This window comes from Anomalospiza imberbis, chromosome 4 (assembly GCF_031753505.1).
Source record: "Anomalospiza imberbis isolate Cuckoo-Finch-1a 21T00152 chromosome 4, ASM3175350v1, whole genome shotgun sequence".
In the NCBI taxonomy this organism is placed as follows: Eukaryota; Metazoa; Chordata; class Aves; order Passeriformes; family Viduidae; genus Anomalospiza; species Anomalospiza imberbis.
In genome coordinates this window covers 53,297,995-53,321,391 of record NC_089684.1, presented here as the reverse complement: position 1 = coordinate 53,321,391, position 23,397 = coordinate 53,297,995, and the positions used below count along the sequence as shown (strand labels likewise).

At 40.7% G+C, this 23,397-nt stretch overlaps 1 protein-coding gene across 1 annotated transcript; it reads left to right on the top strand.

The window, feature by feature from the left end:
- Positions 1-352: 352 nt before the first annotated feature.
- On the top strand, positions 353-22,935 carry HTRA3 (HtrA serine peptidase 3). Its single transcript, XM_068188586.1, has 9 exons — positions 353-909; positions 8,898-8,997; positions 10,667-10,889; positions 11,537-11,731; positions 14,329-14,361; positions 15,032-15,146; positions 18,884-18,932; positions 20,642-20,737; positions 21,977-22,935. The coding sequence occupies exons 1-9, from the start codon at positions 486-488 to the stop codon at positions 22,140-22,142; spliced, it is 1,401 nt and encodes a 466-aa protein (XP_068044687.1). The 5' UTR covers positions 353-485; the 3' UTR covers positions 22,143-22,935.
- The last annotated feature ends 462 nt before the right edge of the window (positions 22,936-23,397 follow it).

The window sequence follows — 23,397 nt, the reverse complement described above, 5'->3', positions numbered from 1 at the left end:
CTCTCCCCGCACGCCCAGATGAAGGGAGCAGACCCTCCCCACTCTTTCTGTCCGTCCGTCCGTCCCTCCCGGGGTGGAGCCTGCCCGCCGGAGCTGCCGGTGCTGGGGGAGGCGGCGGGCCCGTCCCACATATAACCCTACCGCGCTGCCGCCTCCTTCCCACCGCGTCCCGCTCCGCCTGCCTTCGGCGCTCCGTGCCATGGCTCGGCTCCTCAGCCCGGCCAGCTGAGTCCTGGCAGCCGCGTCCTGCGGGGACCGAGCCGGCCGTGACTCCGCGGCCCTGTGCTGCGGCCTGCTGCCCTCCGCCCGCTGCGCCGTCCCGCTCCGCCCGCAGAAGCGCTGCCCGGGGCAGAAGACGCTGTCCTGCCCGAGTGTGCATAAAGCCCGCCTTCCCCTTCCCTCGCCGCGATCGCACCTTCCCGCCTCCTGCCCCGGGGCCGGGCGGGCTCGCACCCCGCGCTCCGCCGCCGCTGTCCCCGCCGAGGATGCGGGTGTCGCTGCTGAGCCCGCTGCTCCTGCTGTCCCTCAGCGCCGGCCCGCACGCCGCGGAGCTCCCGCTCGGCCGCGCCAAGTGCCCGGCCCGCTGCGATGTCTCCACGTGCCCCAGCCCCAGCTGCCCCAGCGGGTACGTCCCCGACCGCTGCGGCTGCTGCCTCATCTGCGCCGCGGGCGAGGGGGACTCCTGCGGCCGCAAGGAGGACCCTCCCTGCGGGGACAGCCTCGACTGCCGCTACCCTATGGGCAAGCGCTTCGCCAAGGGCGTCTGCCAGTGCAAGCTCAGCGCCCAGGTGTGCGGCAGCGACGGCCGGACCTACGACAACATCTGCCAGCTGAAGGCGGTGAGCCGCAAGGCGCTGCAGCACGGGCTGCCCGCCGTCGCCCAGGTCCAGAAGGGAGCCTGTGAATCGGGTAGGAGCATGGTGGGACCTGCCGCGATGCGCGGGGTGGGAGACTTGGCTTCCAGGGTAAAGAAAGCCATGATTTTCAGTGGCCTGGGAAGACTGGGTGGCTCTAGGGACTCTAAAGACCCCACCCAGCTGCTAATGACACCTGTGGTATGCGGAATGGATGCTCAGGTGCTTTCCGAACAGCAAAACTCCTCGATGCTCAGTGTGGGCTTGGGAAGGTTTCCCGAGGCAGCACGGCCGTGGATGATGCCTCGCTGAGGTGCAGGTTGCTGCCGCAGTGCTCCTGGGGCAAGAGGCGGATGCACTCGCCCGGTGGGAGCGAGGTGGGTGGAGGTCGCTCGGCTGCCAGGCCAGGGCAGCGGCCCCGTCCTCAGCCGTGGCCTTTTCCGGGGGCAGGGCAGCGGCACAAGCCTGCTCCCGTCCCGCCGGTGCCGCCTTCGCTCGGCGCAGCGGCGGTGACGGTGCTGGGCGGCATCCCCCGTGCAGGTCGCACCGCAGCACAGCCCGCACAGACACAGCGGGACCCGGGAACACCTGAGCTCCGGGACCGTCCCTGCGCGGGTTTGGGGTGTTAATCAGATTGACCCGACAAGCGAATCAGAAAATGCCTTAAAAGCCCATCAGGGCAGAAAAAAATATTGCTGAGTAATAAATAAACCACCTAAAATATAGTCTTTTGCCTGGTTTGCTTTCTTCACCAGAGGGTTTTGTAGTCTTATAGAGCCCTAAGCAGGGAAAAAAAAAAAAGCCTGAGAACCTCCTTTATAGTGTAAAATGTTGATACTCAAGCTATCAAATGTTCTTGTGGTTGTAGTAAAGTGTCGAGGCCTTTGCTCAGATCCTGTGATATGCTATGACACACAACTTCAGGCTTCGTGATTTAACTTTGGAAAGTTTAGTAATCTCTTAAGCTAGTAATTTCCTTTTAGTATTAAATGTGTCTCTTTAAGGAAGTGTTAATGCTGGCAATATCTTTCCACATACTTACTTATATTTTAAGGGTTTGCTTCTGCTACATTTCCCCTAGAGTTCCTGAAAAGTGCTATGCTTAATGGAGTTTTCAGACATGCATTAGAGTTTCTGTTAAGTCAGGTGAACCACTAACCATCCTGTTTATTCATAGCAAACTGGCCAAAATGATTGGGAGGGTTCAGAAGGAAAAGGGGTACTGTTGCAGCCTTTCTGTGAATAGGGGATCTTTCATATATATCCTGATCTTTGGAAAGGGTAAACCAGTTCAGAGTGGGAGGATATTCAAATGATGTTCCTGGAGTTCCTTTCAGAGTATCTTGTCAGAGTCAAGAATTGTTTCAGATGCCAGCCTAAAGTTGCAGTGTTCCATCTCTCTGGTGTTTTGTAGATATAAATTGTTTTTTGCCTGTACCTTTTATATCAGCATCTGTTAACTTTAGTGCTCCTAAAACTTGGTTGAAAATGATCCACATGAAATAATCAAAATGTTTAACCAAAATGAGTGAGCTAGCTGTGTCTGAGAGCTTGGTGAGTGCTTGGCATTTGTATATATGATATTTTCCTTAAGGAATCTTCCTGAATCTATTGCTAATAGGCTTAGGAATTTGGAGCTGTGAGGCAGAAGAGCTTTCTTTTTTTAAAGCAACTATTTTAGTGTTCACTTTATTTTGGCTTTTTTTTTTTTCTCAGAAAACCTCAGCTTAGATGAAGCATCTGGTTCTCTGTTAAGATTTAATTTTTTTATTCAGTTGTACAGCTGAACAAACTGAAGCTCAAAGAAACCGAGTGTCTTGCCCAAGGTCAGGCTGAGTTGGGGGTTGAGCCAGGAATAGAACTCAATTATGGTATTTTTTGTTTGTTTTGTTGCTTTTTGGGGTTTTTTTAACAATAATATGCAATGGCTGTAATGAGAGGCTTTGAAGAAAGTTGACAGTTTAAAATTGCCGTCAAATTTCTTTCTGCTGTTTTTGCCTGGCCTCAGATGACTCAGAGTTTGAAGGGATAAGGTAGTTATGAAGTAAATGCAGTTTTACTTTACCATCCATATATTAAAACAATCTCAGATAACAGAAGTGTCACATAGTATGACTAGGGCCCTATTTAGAACATGCACAGACCCAGAGTGGCTCCTAAATTGTCTCCTCCTCTCCTTTTTCAGTTGCTTATGTTGATGCTGAGTTGGATTCTGGCTGTGATAAGCCCAGACAGGCTGAGAAACTTAGCCATGGTTTCCTGGTGACAGCAGTCTGGTGAATAGGGATGCGTGAAACATGGGTAGTAAAGGATGCAGGAAGGAAGGGAGGAATGAGGTGGCCAGGGTTACTGAGTGATAATCAAAAAATTATCAGAATTTAAAATGTTTTTTTCCTTGTTTTAGTCCTGGATTGGTTGAAAAGCACCATGGCAGATTGCAAGTTCTACATGCAGTGGACTCAACGGGGTGTGTACTGCCTGGGAACTCCATGACTGATGCTCTGCAATATGCCAGTGCCCAGGGGCTTCTCAGAGATATTAATAGGAGTAGTCTGTAGAAATCCTGAGCAAAGTTAAACTTCCTGCTACAAATACTGGGGTTTTTAAAAACTTTTTTCAACACTAGATACCTTTATATATGGGAATATATTGTGAAGCAGCTAGTTTTTTTTCTTACCTTCTGTCACTTACTGTGATAACAACAAGCTATTACAAGCTAGCATGTAAATAATTGAAGAAATACTTATGGAATACTTACTCTCTGTAATCGAAGATCTAGTCTTACAGAGCCCTTTTTTCTCAGGGCAGCAATTGTAAGTTTTAACAATGCCACATATCAATCTACTAAGATGTCAGACATCTCGATCAAAGGATTTACTTGGTCACCTGCCATCTGCAGTCAATCTACTTGTTTCTTGAACAAAGGATTGGTTTTGATCTCTCAGTAGAACTTAGTACAGTTAAATTCCCTGCAAGGTTATTTTGCAAATAGCTTCTGTGAAGAGAGTTTAAATGTTAAAAGATTTGTATTTTCTTACCTAAGATATGAAAGCAATTTTTTTTTTAAATACGGGTGCTCTTTTGTCAATGGAACAAGGAAAATTAAAAGCTTAATTAGAAAACCTTTGAGGCTGGATTTGACACTCACCATTTACTGTCCTCTGCACTGTTAACCTGAATTCACTCTAAGAAAGGGGTCATGATGTTAAGACTTGTCCAAGTCAGTCAGATCTTTGCAAGATAAGAGCCTAAAAGTTCATTTTCCTAAGAGTGCTTGAAACACAGTCAATTGATTCATAAGTCATTGCACACAGGTATTTGGAGTGTGCCTGTACATAACCTTGACGATACAGAGGAACAACTGAGTGCATGATTACTTGCATTTCTGAGAAGTTGGCCCAGTTAGGGATAGAAGTCTCCTGCTGGTGTTATTGCTATCAAAGCCTTAAAGCTTCCTGCAGCTGTAATTAGGGAAATATACAAGGTATTAGCTGGAAACACAAACTTTGGTCACATTCCTGTACTGCTTGTTTTCCTTATGCCTGAGTTGCTTTGAGTTACTGCAGGTGAGGATGGATAGTGTACAGTATTTGGTATACAATTCAGAGTAGAGCTTTGTAAAGGATAGGTATCAGGAAAAGGATATTCTTGTTGCATCTCTTCATGAGGGTTGCTTGAAAAGGAGAGATACCAAGCATATAAAGTCAGTGTGGTGTCTATGCTAGAAGGCTTGTGCCAGCCTGTCTCTGTCTGGCCCTTGTGATTGCTGCATTGCACAAGAAAGCCACTTTGGTGTTGGTTCACCAAATTGTTTTCATCTGTGCACGGTAGACATCCATTGTATAAACAAGTTGCCTGAACCATAATGTGGCATTAAACTCACCAAGGCTTTATGGTCAGTGCACAGCTATGCAACTTGATCTTAATGCTGAATTCATCAGAAAAGCTGCCCATGAACCTATGTTTCCAGCAGATGTTTCTGTTTTTTAAGCAGAGACATTATAATCTTTTATTTGTCTTTCATTTCTTTCCATGAAAGCACAGTAAGGGACAGTGTTTATCCCTAGTGATCAGATCTGCCAGGTTGCAGTCCTCCCTTAGACATAATAATTTTGCTGAGTGCACAGATCTTTTCTGAAGCTGGTTTTAAAGGGGGGATGGGGAAACAACCTTAAAAGAATGAGTTTCCCAGGCTCGCGAATTCTTAATGAATATAAAATTGTGGATTTTAGTACAATGTATTGTCTTTAAGAAAGCAGTGAGTGTGATTTGATTTAATTCTACAGGGACTAAGTTGGCAGATATTCAGAAATGTTCAGTCTTTTGCAAATGTAAATTGGTCTGGTTTTATTGTCTTCAGTGGGATTATAATGATTATTTCTGCTGAATTTTTTTCCAGTTCTCTTCATACTAGGTTAACTCTATAGATTTGTTGGCATTGTTCCTGGTTTAGAGCAGTGTTAATGAGATTGATGTGGGTCTATTGTCTCTGCAAGAAAGTAAATAAACCACTATTAAATGAACCCATAGCCTGTAGATAACACCACTATCCAGGAAAAAATCTTAAACTGATAATAAGGCTACTCTGAAAGGCACTTAGCTGTAGCCATTTAAATTCAGTGTAGTCAGAGCCCATAAAATTTGAAACATAAGATCCCATTTTAGAAAATAGTCTGAAAATCTTTAGCTCCAGTTTATGCACTTACATTGAAGTCTGGATTTTGAGTGTTCTGCGAGGGGAGCTGGAGACCTGAAGATCTAATCACTTAGTTGAAATGGTAGGCTCAAAGTTCAAGGCTGCTGAAAATCTGGTGGATTTGTGGCTCTGGAGCAGATTGGGCAAATCTAGTTTTTTTGACCAAGAAATGCATAGACTCATACAGCATAAATTTGGTTTTGTTTCAAATACAACCTGTTAGCAGCACCTTTGAAATCTTGGTTATGCAACACATGGCTAATTGGATCAAATTATATTTTTTTGCCAAGATAAATTAGGTTTTTTTAGTGTGAGATGATTTTGAATGCTCGGTAATAACGTGGAAAATAATGCACGTTATTGAGAGACCTTTGAAAAACTATGTGGCAAATCTCAGAAGGTCAACGGGTCAAAATCTACAAAGGTGCTGTGAGCTCAGAGCTGTTACATGCTCAGGGCAGCAGAGTTCTGAGGGCTGTGTGGGGCTCCACAAGGCAGCAGAAATATGGAGGGGGGAGATACATATTTAACTTTCTCTTTTAGTAAGGACAGTAGCAGCAGCTAGTGTCTACCAACTAATGCAAATTAAAGGATAGATTCTACCTCTGCAGTTGTAACACTTGTATTCAGGGTGACATTGCACAGTATAGTCGGTGTTGGATGTTGCTTCCTTCTTCAGCTTCCTAGGCTTCATTTCCTCCCTTTTGAAGTATATTGAGGACTTCCGATGAAAACCATCAGTTTAATAATTTTGCACTAAAATGCTGTTAATAATAACCAACACTTCAGTTCCCTTAAATAGTGCTGTATGTGTGGGAGTACACGTGAGTGTGCACTTACACCTTCCACGACTGTAGTTTGAGTTCCTGGCACATCATATAATGTGTTTAAAGGTTCTCATCACTGCCAGCTTGCAGAAAATGATTCAAGAAAGATCAGGTTCTATGAAGGCATTTCAGCTTTGTAAATCAGTTTTCACCAGTGTTTGGTCCCCAACAGACAAGAGGAAAAACAGCTCGTCTCTGATCAGCCCAGATCTTCAGGCACGCCTTTCATACAAAACCTGAGTGCCTGTTATTCTCAATCCTCCTTTGTTTCAGATTTCCCTTTAATATTGGTGCAGATTTGGATTTTCTTTCAAGTTTGAGCATTCTTGTCTGCTAACCCCAGCAGGAAGGTTCTGGGCTTCTGCTCAGGCCGAGGAATGTTTTCACTGTTGTATGAGAAGAAGATAAGCATTGTTTCAGTTTTAGACTCCTCCCTGTATTGCTGCATTTTATTTTCTTCACCTTTTTTCATACTGCATTCACTACCTCTTTCTGATACTTTCTGTCTGCCTCCCCCAAATCCTACCTGGAAAGCCACTGCCACCCATGATGTTTGTTTGCCTGGTGGCTAGTCAGGAGTGGTCCAGACCTGAGGTTTTTGGCAGGCATCTTCCTGTGTTGTGGCCATGTACAGTGCTGTGTCCATTTGGCCTGGGCAGGACAGATGAGCGCTCAAAGATGCAAATGGATTTAGTTGCCCTGGCTCACACAGAGCTATGCTGATTTACACCAGCTGAAAGGCTGCATTCATCCCCAGTTCTGTGCTGGTCCATCAGCTGCCTTTCACTGATGCATGGTCATGTCTATTAAGGTAAACATGATGGCAGTGTTATATCCTGTCAGTGAACACTTGCTGTGTAGGCAAGTGTTCAAAGTCATATCAGTAGACTTCAAAGGATATACTGCATAATCAGGCAAGCTGCTTGGGAACTGAAGGTAAGATAACTCTTCAGTGGCCTAGTAAGCAAAATAAATAGCAGTATATTGTGCTTACATTTGACTGTCCTCTGTGATTCCTGTTTGCCTTGTCTCTTTTAAACTAAGCACTAAAACAAGCACATTAAATTGGCTGGAGGGATTCTTCAGAGTGTATGAGAATGTACATAGAAATAATAGACTGAATCTAGTCCTGCCAAGCTGTTCCTTTTGTTTATTAGGTATCACATAAATCTAACTTGCTAAGTTTAAGCAGTGTTTCTTTTCATTCAGAAGTAAATCCTGTGTCCAGTAACAGGATAAAGAACTTACAGACTTCTGTGATTGCTCCCTTTGCTAGATCCCATAGATAATTTTAAAGCTTCAGGCTGTGAACACAAAAGGTTGTTATTTGAGTGTGGTGATACATCCCCTATCATATGCTTTACAAATGTGGTGATATAACTCTGTGTATCAGGGACTGTAGAGAATATGACATTCAGCACAAACAGTGCTATTCCTTTGGGATGTTGTGGTGCTAGAATCCAGGATGCTGTGGCATTAGAAGTGAGGATGCTGTGGGCTTTCCCTCCCCCTCTTTAAGATCTTAATTTCACACTATTTTATTCACTCTTAATGAATGCTGTGTATAGTGCTGTTTAATGTAGTACCATACTGGTAGACAGACATTTGTCAGACATTTTAGTAATTTATTGCTAGGCCCAGCTGCATGTGACAGCTTAAATGTGAATTTGCAAAAAGTTTTAGGTGCAAAGGTTGTTATTTAAAGCAAGTTTCTAACGTGTCAATTAAAAAAAAAATTAGAACTTAAGTTTGAATTGTGACTCCCAAATTCTGCAGCTGTGGTATTCAGCACTTGTCAGACTGCATCTGGAATACTGCATCCAGTTTTGGATCTCTCAGTACAAGAAAGGCATTGACAAACTGGATTGAGTTCAGAAGGTCATGAGGATGACTGGGGGGAACTGGACATGAGGAGAAACTGAGAGTACTGAGCTCCCTGTGTGCCCGATCCATACAGAGGTGCATAATGGGAGGATGAGAGACAAGAGGGCATGAGTTGGAACATGAGCTCAATAAGTTCACACTTGATGTAAGAAAAACCTATACATCATGGGGGACAGTGAAGCAGTGGGACACATTTCCCAGGCAATTTCTGGAGTGTCCATCCTTGGAGTTTTGCAAGTCCCAGCTCTGTTTCCCCTTCCTCAAAGCTGATGCAGCTTTGAGCAGGAGGTAGAACTAGAGACCTCCTAAGGTCCTTTCCAGCCTGACCTATCTTATGAACCTATGTATCTTAGATAATAACAAGTAGTTGTTTTCAGAAAAATGCTCGAGACAGAGCTTGTAGACTTCCAAAGAAAAGAACTTAGAGCTAAGTGATGCTGATGTTTAATTTTCTAAGGATCACACAGAATGCTAGGTAAGTTTTGAACAGACTTCATGACTTTGATTCCTTTTCCAGCACTGTTTGGAAACTGTTCTAGTAAGAGAAACAGACCAAATCAAGGCAGGTTCATCTTGCCTACTTGATAAAAAAATGTATTGTCTTATTAACATATCCAATTCTTTCTGCTAGTATAGGTCACCTACAGTCCAGCAGCCCAAGATACAAATTCAACTTCATAGCTGATGTGGTGGAAAAGATTGCACCTGCAGTTGTGCACATTGAACTTTTCCTCAGGTAACACTTTCAATTCTTTGTTTTAGTTACATTGCTTAACAAAGGTCTACAGCATAGTAACTTTCCTTTTGAATTTGTGAGGTTCACAAAATATTCTAAAACATTACAGCAGATCCATTTCTCCAGAGAACCACGTATTTTTGTGTTTTGTTCCTGTTCAGTAGATCTATTCTAATGGGTTTACAGAACTATACAATATATACTGTCTACCCTAAAATAAGTCTGTCTTATCTTTGGGGGTCTCTTCAGCCTTCACTAAGACCTTTTGCTTGTTGGACTTTATTTGTTATCTCAATTTAAATACATACACATATATATATATATATATATATATATATATGTGTGTGTGTATATGTATATATACACACATATGTGTGCGTATATATATATTCAGACGCTAAGCTGGAAAAAAAACATTTACTAAATTTTTTAACCAGTGCATCACCAATATTCAGGATGCTGAAGCTGGACCTGAGGTGGCAAGATCAAAATTGGTGCTCAAAACAACCTGAGAGGTTTAAATACGAGTCCTCAGAACAACCTGCTGTCGAAACGAAACAAATTACTGCAAATATCACATATACTCCATTATGGGAATACCTTTCTTCATGGAGTCCTCTCAATTTCCACAGATATAAGAATTTATTGGAGAATTTTTGTAGGCTTTTTTAATATACAAAATCAAGACAATCAAGTATATCAGGAGACAGTTTTATACACATGGTGATTGGTCCTTTGAGAGGATGTTATAGCTGAAGATGTTTAAGATCTCTGCATATGTAGTTAAGATTGCTTGTTCTTTCCCTACAAGTAAATGCTTGCCCAGCAGCTTGCTGGGTGCTAATTTTGATGCTACTTTTTCCTGGGATTGGCTCCAATTAGCTGTTTACTGCTAAATAGCTGCTGATTAGCTGTTTACCGCTAAATAGCCCAGAACTTTCAAATAATATTCTAACCAGGACCATATCTTGGAAGAAAGACTTTGTGGGCCTTTTCTCATCTTTTGCTACACAGGCACTTTGTTTCCCTAACAATCTGAGGTCATTACAGCAGTTGTTCACAGAGAAATTTTATAATGCCTTGAACAGTTTATAGAATCTTTTACCTGTCTGTTTTGCAGCACATGCTGTTTCCCACCAAGTTTTACCCTTTGTTAGTGTTTTTTGATTTTTTCTTTCACATTCCTAGTCGTTTTGGTTTCCAGACATGCTTTTTCCACCCAGTCTGCACTGAGCTTCATGATCCCCTTAGACCTTGTCTCTTCCTTTATGCCTCTGTCCAGCTGCAAGGTTCCTTCTTCCCCTTTTCCCATTAGATGATCAGTTTATTTTTTAGCTTTATTATTTCCCTCTTTCAGTATGTAATCAATAACCTGTGGGATCAGACGTGCTCCTTCTCCTTTCTTTTTTGTCACCTACCCTCAGTGCAAGGAAGTTTATAAACACAGAATTGGAAACCAAAGGAAAAGGGATCCTGCTGATTGTATGTAAACCTCAGTTCCTATTTCCCTGACTTACTAAAATCAGTCACAATTTTGAGGAAGGGATCTTTTCTTTGTAATTTTTTTAAAAATTTGATTCTCAGGGTGGAGGGTGGTAAGTGATGTTTAATATAATCTTCTCTTTAGTTGGTTTCCCTTATGACACAAAAATGCTTGCTTTTTGTACAGGCACCCTCTCTTTGGTCGAAATGTCCCCCTTTCCAGTGGATCTGGGTTTATTATGTCTGATTCTGGTTTAATTGTGACCAATGCCCACGTGGTGTCAAGCACAAATGCAATATCAGGGAGACAACAACTGAAGGTACAGCTCCAGAATGGAGATACCTATGAAGCAACCATCAAAGACATTGACAAGAAATCTGACATTGCAACAATAAAGATTCACCCTAAGGTGAGTGACATAAACAGGAGAATGCCTTCATTTGGGCAGTTTCAGTTTCACTTAGTACAAAGTGATTGACTAGAATATATGTTTAAGGATTCCTTAGAAAGATCTGTGCAAAACAATGTACTGAAATACAAGCCTGGAAATTTTTGGTATCTTGGAATTAAATTACTTTGTCTTCTGTGCAAGAAACTGTAAAAAACGAAGAAGAAAAAAAATGCCACTCATTTAATATGTGGCAAAATTGTTCTATCTTTATGTAAATACCCAGGCTAAATTTTCTAAGCTTTGTGCCAGTATGCATGGACTATTAGTTGGGCATAATGCAGAGAGAGTGGCAGTCAAGAACTGGTCAATGGTTGTGTTTTATGCTGTTTCTAGAGAGAGGCAACAATCTGCTGGAAAACAGGGAAATTCTGATGCTCTTTTCTCAGTGAAATTGCAAGGAACTACACATAGCTGTTTGTGTTTGAAGACGGTTTAAAACCGCAACCCTCCTAGCATAAGTTTTGGGTATAGGATAGTGAGTGGTTCTTTCATTAATGTAATGGAAAATGTTTGTTCCTAAGTTTTTGCTAGTTTTTGATCTTTGCAATCAGGTTATTTTCAAGTATGAACTAATGCTTATTTCTTTCTCTCTGTGTTTACTTAAGAAAAAACTACCAGTATTGTTACTGGGACAGTCTGCTGATCTGAGGCCAGGAGAATTTGTGGTGGCAATTGGAAGTCCATTTGCCTTACAGAACACTGTGACCACAGGTATTGTCAGCACTGCTCAGCGAGACGGCAAAGAGCTGGGCCTGCGGGACTCGGACATGGATTACATCCAGACAGATGCCATTATTAATGTAAGCACGAGGTGTGGGATGAGTTCCACTTCACAGTCTGTCCCCACTATGCAGCATGGAAGTGCTCTGAGAGATGAATCTAGCAGCTTTGTTTAACATCAGTGAAATTCTTCTTTTTCAAAGCTCTATGCAGTGTCTGTAAGGTGTGTTCAGGCAGTGCTGTGAAGGGAATGATAAATAAAAGTTCTCCCACTGAGGTTGTTTGTGAGGATGCTGCATAGGTCGGATGCTGCATAGGTCAGATGCTTTGAATTCTGTCAATCTCATGCAGCAACGTGGTTGTATCAACCAGCAGTAAATCAAAACATTTCTCTCTGCTTGCTGAGTTGCTCTGGTCAAGGAAGCTGTAGAATAGAGCCAAAATTTCTTTCATCTCCATCCATTAGAAGCAGATGGAATAGTCACATTGAGAATATGTGCTTCAGTTTAATGACAGGATACCCAGGTAAGAACATAAGGAGAGGACTGGGGGTTTTTGTTGTTCTTGTTTTCCCTTTGCACACCACATAATCAAAACAAGAATCAAAGTGGAAAATAACATAAAGTTTGGGGTACGGTTTGGAGCCAAGGGTCCTAGCATTGCATGTTATGTAGAAATACGTTAAAATATTGTTCCTTCAGAGCATCTTGGAGTGATCCAAAGAGCTCAAGTGAAGTGCTTGGGTGTGTGTTTAGCTTGTACTGCTTCTGAAAAGAGTGCTGTACACATAGCTGAGGTGGAAAATGGCCTGAAATTTTTATACCTTAAATCTGTTACACATTGAGAGGAAAATATTTTCAGGTTTTGTTTGTTGGACTTGAATGTCAAATTTGACATAACAAGATATAATAGTGTTTTACACACACAGAGTGCTTTACAAATGGTTATTGTCACAGACATGTTGAAAGAAATTGTGTGGGGAGGAAAAAAGAGGGTAGTTATTGTTTGTGTTAAGATATGACATAAAAGTGAACTTTTTCAAAAAGCTTTTGTATGACCTAGGAGCTGAACCTCTCCAGACATTTAATTGGAATTACTCTTTTCAGCTGTGCAAGGAGACTAAGGAAAACTTAGGCAAGATGGGTTACTTGGGAGCACACACTGGATTGGTGGTGGAGACAGAATGGGAACATGGGATTCTTGACTTCTTGCCTATATACATTTTTCAAGCTCTGACTCCTTCCTTGTGTATGTACTTAGACATTTGCTGCCCTCCAAAGCTACTGAGCAGGTTTAGACAAGGTAGCAGAGTGTGTCAGATAATGCTGGACCAAAGGAAGAGTGATAGCAGATGAGGTGAGGAAAATGACACTAAGTTTGAATTGCTTTGGCATCTGTGACTGCAAAATATGAAGATGGTCCCTGGCATAAGGATGCTTTGTGCTTAGCTAATGCACTCGTTTTCTCCTGAGAATGGGAGGAGTTAGAGAGTTGGTCTGTTCAGAGCATTCCTGTGGCTCAGCCAAGACTTTCCTGCAGGAATGTGCATGCAGCTGCCTTTTGAGAAACGCTGGGACAGCAGTAACATAGGGCAGGAGAAAACAGGGCCATAAGGTTCTAAATGGAGCTGAATTGCATGTGCTGAAAGTCACATCCTTCCAGCAGGAGACAAGTGAATGAAAGACTACGTGCTGAGCAAGGCTGAAAAATCATTATTTTGGTTTCTTTGTGCCAGTCAGACATAAAAATCACGTGTGCAGCCTCAGGTCATTGGAGAGATACAATATAAGGAACTTATCTCTCTTTAATTTGAACTTTGAAGCTGTTTTATAAATTTTAATGTCTATTTTATTCTTCTAAGAATCTAAACTTTGCCCAGTGCTATCTAAGTGTAAACAGTTTGTGTCTCACTTCTCTGTCATACATCACTTAGCTTTTGTTTCTTTTGAGTGGTAAGTTGCTGCTCTTGGCTGTTTTGCAAACCTACTTGAAAACTCTGGCCTCACTCAAAAACAAATTGTTGAGCCAGCTTGAAGATGGACAAGCAACTTCCCCAACTCTCATTTCCTGTGGTCCTGTTGCATGTTTCCTTGAAAGGCATTAGGTATTAGGTAATTTTGGGCTGTTCAGAGCTGCTCTATGCCTTCCCTAGAGAGGAATGTGTGTCTGTGGTTACTAAATCAATCCTTATGTAGTAGCTACCACATAGCAATATTCTGTGATTAAATATGTTAAGCACTCTATTCTGCTCCAATGGAGAATGAGAGACTGACAGTGTTACAAACCAAAGTGATGAGTGAAACAAAAATTGAACCAGCACCTCACTGAAGTATAACTTTAAATAACAATTTATTATTTCAAAACCTTGTTCTGACAGGCTTTAGAAGAATCAAAAAGCTAGTTTTAGCTATTCAATGTCTTAAACCCAGGGTCTGTCTATTTGGAGTGGCTCCTAACTTAATTCCTGTTTCTGAAAAAAAACCCAACTGTAATCATGAGAGGGGTGGAGGGATAGGATAAGACCTACTTGTAATCTTCTGTGATTGATATTGTGTCTGTCAGTGCTGCCTAAGAAATGACCTCCTGTCTTTCATTTACTTACAGTACTGTTTATAATGAGAATTGCATTTCCAACAGTGAAGTATTAATTTATTGTTCCCTTATGTCATTTTTACAGTATGGCAACTCTGGAGGGCCTCTAGTTAATCTGGTAAGTCCATATGACTTGGTTTTGTTGGTTGGTTGGTTTTATTTCAAGAACTAGTTTCAAGTGGAAGAATGTTCCTTTGGAAAGATTCATAGATCATTCCAGCTTCCATTCTTTTAGATAATGGTAGGCAGATAGCCTGTAGCTAATGCAGAATATGCAAATTAAGTCTCAGTTCACACACCATAGGAAAACATTTCCCCATTGAGCACAGAAAATGTTACATAGCAAAGAGGAATATCAGATCTGGAGGGAGCAGTAACGCTGGTTCATGCTGTGGAACCTGGGATGTGCAACAGAGATGGGACCTGGCTCACCCACACAACTCTTTCCAAGTAGATTGGTTTAAATCAGCATTGGTTTTGCAGGGCAGTGACTTGTGGCTGTAGTGGTAGTAGTGACTCCACTGCCTACTTGGCAGAGGGAATGTCTTGCTGAGTAGTGGGATGGACCTTGGATGAACACACTGTACTGCAGTCTCTCTGGCCATCACAGTTAAATGTGAAATGGATCATGAATCAAAGCCCAGTTCCTCCCTTATAAGTAGTGTTTATTTCTTGAGTGATTACAACACTCTAAAATTTCTTACACTATTTTTTTAACATGAAATGCTAGGCAGGGAGCTGGATCCTGTACTTAGGAACAAATTTAATTGGGTGTTGTCTCTCAACAGGATGGTGAAGTGATTGGAATTAACACCTTGAAGGTCACAGCTGGAATTTCTTTTGCTATTCCCTCAGACCGTATCACTCAGTTTCTCACAGAGTCACATGACAAACAAAGTAAAGGTAAGGTCTGCAAGAAACAGGGACATCTTCCAAATATTATACTGATTCAGGTGAAGTGCCAAAAGACATGGGAGTGAGATCCTACTAGTGAATGGAGCAGAACCTTCTCCATTATAGAGCATCACAGACTGGTAAAAAGAAAACAATCTCACAGAAATGGGAGAGACTTTTTATTACTCACACCCCCAAAGAGCAGACAGTGTGTATATAAATACGGGAAATAGAGCCTCTGAGAATAGTGAGGACACAGATGAATCATCACTGTCTCAAATGATCTTGAGAACAGATTGTTTAAGGAGAACTTGTTTAAGGAGTTTTATTCTCCTCTTTTAATTTATTGTCCAAGCAAAAAGAATAAGGTATACTGTAGAAAATGAGGTAAAAACCTTTTTAAGCACCTGTACACAGGTGGGATGTAGTCCATAGAACCTGACCTATATTATATCATGGTCATGTATGTCAGTGCTATATAATCAGATATTGTGACAGACTCTCAGGCCCTGGTGGAAGAAGAGCTGTTACTAATTCATGAAGAAATACGTGGGAAGATGGGAGAGAGGCAGAAAGAATGGCCTGTGCACCAGAGAGCATATAAATCTAAGAATATTGGCAATGACAACTGCAGTACTTTAGACTTTTTTTTATGGTGCCTGCACCATATCTGTCACCCTGTTCTAGATGTCATACTATAGGCTGCACAGCCAAATCTGATCTCGTAATGCTGCATCCAAGCCAAACCTTCTTACTCTTTCATTTGCCAATTTATCTGTCCACACCCTACTACTAATCTTTTACCATAAGTGTTGGCTGCTGCTGCTTCTTCGCTTGAATCTTTTTGTTATTAAACTTGTCTTCTCCTGAGTTCATCCAGTTCTGATGCCAGGGTTGTTTCCCTGCACCACTGTCCTCTCAGATACTGTTATTTCGAAAACTTCCCATAGTCAGCGGTTTTAAAGTGATGCATCTGCTTGTATGAGAGCATCACAAACCTGATGGGTCCCCTCATCTGTGTTTTGCTGAATTCCACAGATCATATTGTTTTCACTGTTAATTTGAGGGAAAGGGGAGGAGTAGTTGAAAATAAGTTGCTAATTGTATGCTGACAAGTGCATTTCAAAGTAGCTGATATAATTTTGTTTCAGTCAACATGTCAAAAAAACTTATGTTTTCCCCTTGGTTACTAACTTATTGTTGGTTTCTGAAACAAACAGGTGTCTCATTAGTGATATTACTCTTTAGAACCAACCTGCTCATCCCAATCCAGGGAGAAGAAATGACTCAGCCTGCAGGCCTGGCCCAGAGGCATGAACTCAGGCCTTGTGCAGAGCCCACCATCTCCTGGTAACCGGGGCTGGATAGTCAGTGAAGCTTAGAGATGTCACCACTGAAATCAGTCACCTTGCTCCTACAGGCACCTTTACCTCCACAGAATGATGAGCCCAGCTAAGGGCCCGGAGACAGCTTTGCCCATAGAAGAACCCTAGGAAAAAACTGTGAAAGATTCAACTTTATACTGTGATTGTAACATACAGATTTTTATTTTTAATCATGTCACATAATTCCCTAATCAAAAGGATTCACACTTTCTGTTAGTGTCACTGTGACTGTCACTGCTTCAAATATCCTGGGGCACAGGAAATGTTATCATTTATTTTTCAAATTTTTTTTTACTTTTGCTTCTCTGAAGTACATCTTATAATTTTTTGAATTTCAGTGTATAAACAGGAGTGAAATAATACTTTGACCTGCCCAAAGTTGAAGGTAGAATTAGAATTTTGGTTAGGAATAAGTCTATAGTTGCAAGATTTATTTTTTTCCCTAATGCTTCATTTACATGTAATCTTTATCCACTGCAGAAATAATTCCCTTTATCACTAGTGTCATTTCTCCAGTGGTTTTTCATTCTTGCTGTTCTGTTTCTTCCAAGTCAATTTCTTTTGTCTCTTCTTTCGTTTTCATTTTTCATCATGTAAACATTTCTAACTCGGGCTCCAGATTCTTTGTGTTTCTGCAAATTTCTGCCTCACAGGCAATGACCAGCATTAAATTGTTTAATGCAAAGAGAAAACTGTCACCACAGATGCTGTCACTGATTTTATGAAAGGAATTTCATTGTTTAACTGTCCACATTGCATGGACAAGGGGATTATTTTCAGGTGGGAGAATTATCATGTCTAATTATTTTTAAAAAGTGAAAAATTACATTTCTGCCATGGGGACTGGAGGAGCACCATGAGCTAGTTCATGGTCATGCCCAAAGCTCTTCAGACTTCAAATTTGAGCAATTGAACTTCTTGACACTCTTACTATAGCTGATTTTGATCTTGCTAGTTTTACTTTAAAATAGAGGAGAGCCAGACATTTCAGGGCTAAGTAGAGGTGGATGACAGTTATGGATGCCAGATTTTTCAGAGTGTAGTAAATCCAATGTTTAGTAGTCAACATTTTCAGTGATCCCAATGGGAATACTTGGCATGTATAATATTCAGAACTAAATCCTTTGCTTGGGAGCATTTTTCTTGGAAAGAATAAGAGCTAGAGAAGACTGTGTACATCTCCTTTTTCCTCATATGAGAACCTGGAGAAACTCAAAGATCTTGTGAAGTCGTTGTGCTGGAACAAGTAAGGAGAAATATTGTTTCATGCCGGATGTAACTGAGTACTGCAGCACTCACTGTAGGAAGTCATCAAACTGCATTTTTTTTCATAAGCCAGCTGTGCAATATCATGACTTACTAAAAGCCAACTTCAGAAATGTGGTATTCTTCCTAAACGGAGTGATTTCTCACCATTAAAATTCCAGAGAGTCCTGATGAATCATAGAATTATAGAATAGTTTCTGTTGGAAGGGACCTTTAAAGGTCATCTAGTCCAACCCCTCTGCACTGATCAGGGACACCTTTCATTGCATCCAGCCTGACCTTGAGTGTTGAAAACTGGGGCATCTACCACTTCTCTAGGCAGCACGTTCCAATGTGTTACTACTCTCATCATAAAAAATCCTTCCTGATACCTTCTGCTAATCTGCCCTCTTTTAGTTTGAAACCATTAGCTTTTGTCCTGTCTTACAAGCCCTCTTTAAATACTGAAAGACCTCATTAAGGTGTCCCTGGAGCCTTCTCTTCTCTGGGCTAAATAACCCCAACTCCCTCAGCCCATCTTCACAGGAGAGGTGCTCCAGCCCTCTGAGTATTTTTGTGATCATTTTGGCAAAGGTCTATGTGTTTTGGGTTTTTTTTCAACTTACTTTTTATTCTTTGGGGTAGAAATAACAAGCCATTTCATTATAATCAGTGTGGATATTTTGATTGCCCTTTCTCTGAAAAGTGGAAGTTTAGATTTGTTTGGATTCCATTTCTACATTTTAAGAACAACATCGTATGATTAAATTGTCTTGACCAGTTTCAGATTAAATAGTAGCTGGTTATGAAACTCTCCATTTACTGAATTCATGTGATACTAAATCACAGTAATTTCCAGAATTTCCTGGAGGAAAGACTCTTATAGAGTGTAAATGAGCCTTCTCTCTTACCCCTAGTTGCAGGGAGGGGGATTGTCATTCTGTACACCAAAGCTAATTAAAAAAAAAAACACTTTAGTACAGATGTGTGTGACTTTGTTTAGTTTTGTTAAAATCTGATACACTGTTTTAATTTTCAGCTCTTTTGGGTCATCAGAGCAGTTGTTTTTGTCAGTGTTTTCCTAAATTTCTTAATTATCCTCTGTGTTCCTTTCAGATGGGAAGAAACGTTTCATTGGCATCAGAATGCTGACAATAACACCTGCGTAAGTATCTTAGAAAGGTAATTGTATGTTCATGCACTCAAGATGTGGTCAGCAGTGGTTCAGAACTTCATTCATCTTTCTCTACAATTCTCCAGAGATCCAGAAATGGGCATTGGCTTTTAGGAAGTCTGCAGGCATTTAAATGATACAGGTGAAATCTGTGTTCTGAGACCTGGAAATTCTCTAAATACTGATAGTAGTGGATGTCCTGCTGATGGCTGAGGGAAAATAGGAAGAGCCTGAACACAGATTTTGGTTCTTGACAAGGACACCTGGAGTTACACGAGGTTTAGGTGGCATTTAAACAAAATGGTGCTTTCAGGTGACTCTGAGTGCCAATGGCCGATCAGCTGATGGAGCGTTGTTTGTTTTATCAGTGCCAGTGGAGGCCATATGGTGTGAGGTTTGGTGCCTAAGCATTAACTAGAATGAGCTGCTAAAGTGCCAAACTAAAGCTTTGTGCCTCCATGTTAACAAAGCCAGAAATGGACACCCTCCTCTGGCTCTTTTACTGCATTTTCCCTCTTACATTGCTTTGTGTCTTGCTGTTACCCAGGTATATTCTTGGATAATAAATGAGGGCTCTTATGCTGATGTTCTTTCCCAGCAGTAGGCATGTTTCCAATGTGGCAGTAGACTGCAAAATTAAACAAGACAATTTCCAGCTGGGGTTGTAGTAAAGCCATCTTTTTTTCCTTGAGTTACTCTCCTGCAGTCTTCCCTGAAGGGTCAGATCCTCAGCTGGAATGAATCAGTGTAATGGCATTAACATCACTGATGGAGAGAAACTTCGAATGTTACTCTGCATAATTGGGAACATGATGTGAGAGTTTACTGCTTTTGGAACATCTAAGGAAGCCATGTAAGGTGTTTGCAGGCCTGTTTTCAGAAAAAGACCTCTTGCCTTGTTGTGTTTGCTTAAATTATTCAATTGTTAGCTGCCTCAGTACTAAATCAAATAAAGAGAAGCTGTGTAGCCATTTTGGCTTGTTTTCCTTCTGTGAGACCCAAATTTTTCATGGCAGACAGCCCAGTAATCCATCCTTGGTTTAAAATCTTCCTTTCTAGAAATGGGTTTTAACCCACATTGTACACAGATCTGAAATGATGTCATCATCTCTGACATGAGGGGATGTTTGTAGAGGCTGTATTTTGCAGCAGGTTCCTGTCTTCTTTCTTTAGAAAGTGATGCACAAAAGTTGCTGAAGACAACTTGAGGAAACTGAAGTTTCCAGGTCTGATCTATCTTCTCTCTGCAGTTATCAAAAACTCTATTGTTCTAGATAAAGACAAATTAAGAATGACTTGCAAAATAAAAGAAACAGAAAAAGTTAGCAAATTTCTGCCCTGTCACCAGCATTAATTCTTTGGGCAGAAAAACTTTTTGTCCCTGAGAGTGCTCCTGTTCTTGTGCTCATGAGCAAGGCCCTCTGTGCTACTGCTACAAAAAGCCAAATTCAGATTCTTGCAGGAGATGTGCAAGACCATTAAGTTTAGCATGCTATGCACAGGTAAGGAGTTTTGCCTCTCTTAAAATCTATGTGATTTGTTTTAATCCAAGTTCAAATCCCCTACATTTTCATCACAAAACAACAGGCAAATGATTAATTAAGCTGTTTACTTTTTGTCACAAAAAGTTTAAATGAATAAGAATATTTATATGCTTTTGTAGTGTAACCAAATTCTGTATAACTTTGTTCTTCTTTTAGCTTGGTGGAGGAACTGAAGCACAGTAATGCTGATTTTCCTGATGTCAGAAGTGGAATTTATGTACATGAAGTTGTTCCAAACTCACCTTCTCATAGGTAGGTGGAGCACATTATTTATCTTGACCACAAATAAACCTCCAAAAGGGATACTAGAAGGTAATATTTCTTTTTATATTCAAGTATTTCCTCATACCAGGCTTGATATGTATTTAAACAAGTAAAAATTGTGCCTTTAGGTTTAAAATATTTGTGCTAAGATTCTGCTCACCTCTACAAAAATGAAGCATTTCAGAACTATTTTAATCATGGAATAGTTTAGGTTGGAAGTGACCCTTAAGATCATCAATTCAAACCATGAACCAAGGCCACCAGTAAACTCTGTCCCTAAGAGCCACTTTCACCCATCTTTTAAATACCTCCAGGGATGGTGACACCATCACTTTGCTGGGCAACCTCTTGCAGTGTTTGAAAACCCTTTCTGTGATGGAATTTTTTCCTGTTACCCAATATAAACTTCCCATTGGACAACTTTAGGCCATTTCTTCTTGTCCTGTCACTTGTTACTTGGTAGGAGACTGCCACCCACCTCACTACAACCTTTGATGACATTATGAAACACTAACAGTGTGCAAATAAAAAGAATATCCCAAATACAATTAATTAATTTGAGGAGTTTTGTGAAGTATGTTGAATATTAATAAACAGAAACTTGGATTAAGCTTAAGCAGGAAACAGAATAGCATTCACATAGGGCACTGTCAGAGCTGTTATCTGAGACAGTGCTAAATCTTAAAGGAAGAGGCTATTCTACAGAACAGTTACAAAATAAATAAAATATTTCTAAAAATGATTTTAGAAAGATCAAAAGCAAAAGTAATAAAAGCAGCTATTCAGGATTACTTTTGAACAGCAAGAGAGAAATAATTTCCCAATAGTTTAGCTGGTGTACTTGTCTTGAAATATTGAGGTTTTAATTTTCAGTTCTTGAAATACATATTGGTGGCATAAAAGCATGGTTTTGCAAATGGACTGAGTAAAGTGAATCTATAATAGATAAAAGCCTTTTCTCTTTTTCATTTGCTGTAGTTTTGTAGAAGACATGAGAAAATTGTTTTTGTTGTTTAAGAAAAAATCCTCGGTGAAATAACCTGACCCTTATTTTGCATTTAGCATGTGCCACCTGTTATTACTTCACAGTCAGGAGGCTGGAATTTCCCTTCCGTGGAGAATAAAACAATTCCAAATCTATTGCATTTGCAGAAGAAGTGGTGAATAGCCTTTGTACTTTTCCTCTGCATTGAGTGCATCCTTACTGCCTTTTTCGTGTGTTTGCAGAGGAGGGATCCAAGATGGAGACATTATTGTGAAAGTCAACGGGCGTCCTTTGCTGACTTCCAGTGACCTGCAGGAGGCTGTGATGAATGAATCACCTCTACTACTTGAAGTTCGACGAGGAAACGATGACTTGCTATTTAACATTGAGCCTGAAGTCCTCATGTAAATAGAATTGAGGGAGCTCTCACCATAATTAAACTCACTTATTCTGGAACACTAGATACCTCCTTTACAGCTACAGTAATTATTCTTCCTGTTGACTAATGACAAGGTGGACTAACTTAATTGCCTGAGCCATTTCTGTACATAGTAGCTAGAATGACTTCAAAGATGCCATTTATAGAAGATTTAAATTTCAAATAAACTGTGTTCTGGGGAGGAGGAGAAAAACTGATTTTGGGTAGCTTGTAGAAATGGGTCCCGCTTCCTTCAGATACAGAGCAGATTCAATTCTGCATATGGACAGATCCAAATACTACTAGAAGTGAGGAAGTATACAAAAGAGGGAATTATTCTTAAACTGCAATCATAGCTGTAGCAGACCCAAGTTATTGCAATACAAAATTGAGCTTTTTTTTTTTCCTTTTTATGTAGCTTTTTCAATGTGAACCTGTTATTGGCAAAGCTTGTTCTTAGTGCTTCTGTGCTCCATGTCGATGCAGGTAGATGAAATCTGTAAATAATGAAAGGAACAAAAATGGTGTCAGGCTATAGAGTGTTACACCTAGGTCATGCGATTTTTGGAATATAGTAAATGATTCTTATAGAATTAATGCCTTATATATAAATCAAAACGATGTGCTGAACAAAGTTACGTTTGAGAAAGTGCACAATTTTTTTAAGAATTTGATACAAACTTGTGTTGCATTTTTACTGGTAAGCTTTGCTGTAAAATTGTTACACTACTTTTGGCTTTGACTGTATGTTTCTACTGTAAGGAGATTAAAGTTTACACAAATAAGCTGTTGATGTAAACCTCTTTTTAAACAAGTATGTCTTCCCTGCTTCTTCTGTCTGACTGGAATAAGCTCTCCCAAGAGAAAATTTTCTTAGAGAAAATTGGGCCCTGTAGTTATGAAAACCCTTTGCATCCCTATCATATAATTATTCTGCCCTTATTTAGACTATGTTTAGAAATGCTTTGCACACGAGTCATTTATTTACACTGTGTTCTTCCATATTTATGAATTGAGCTTTAATGTCAATTAGAGAGTATCAAGTTGGGATCCTGTTGTCCTCAGCTCCCTCTGTATGTGATGAGAAGCAGAAGGGAAGCAACCATATTTTACAGCTAGAACATGTGAGACTTCTGTGTAATAAACCCAGGAGAGCTAAATCCAGATCTCCTAGGTACCCCAAACCAAACAAGTATCTTCTCCGTTAGTGAATATTGCTTCATTTCCCAAAGAGTCAGAGGAATG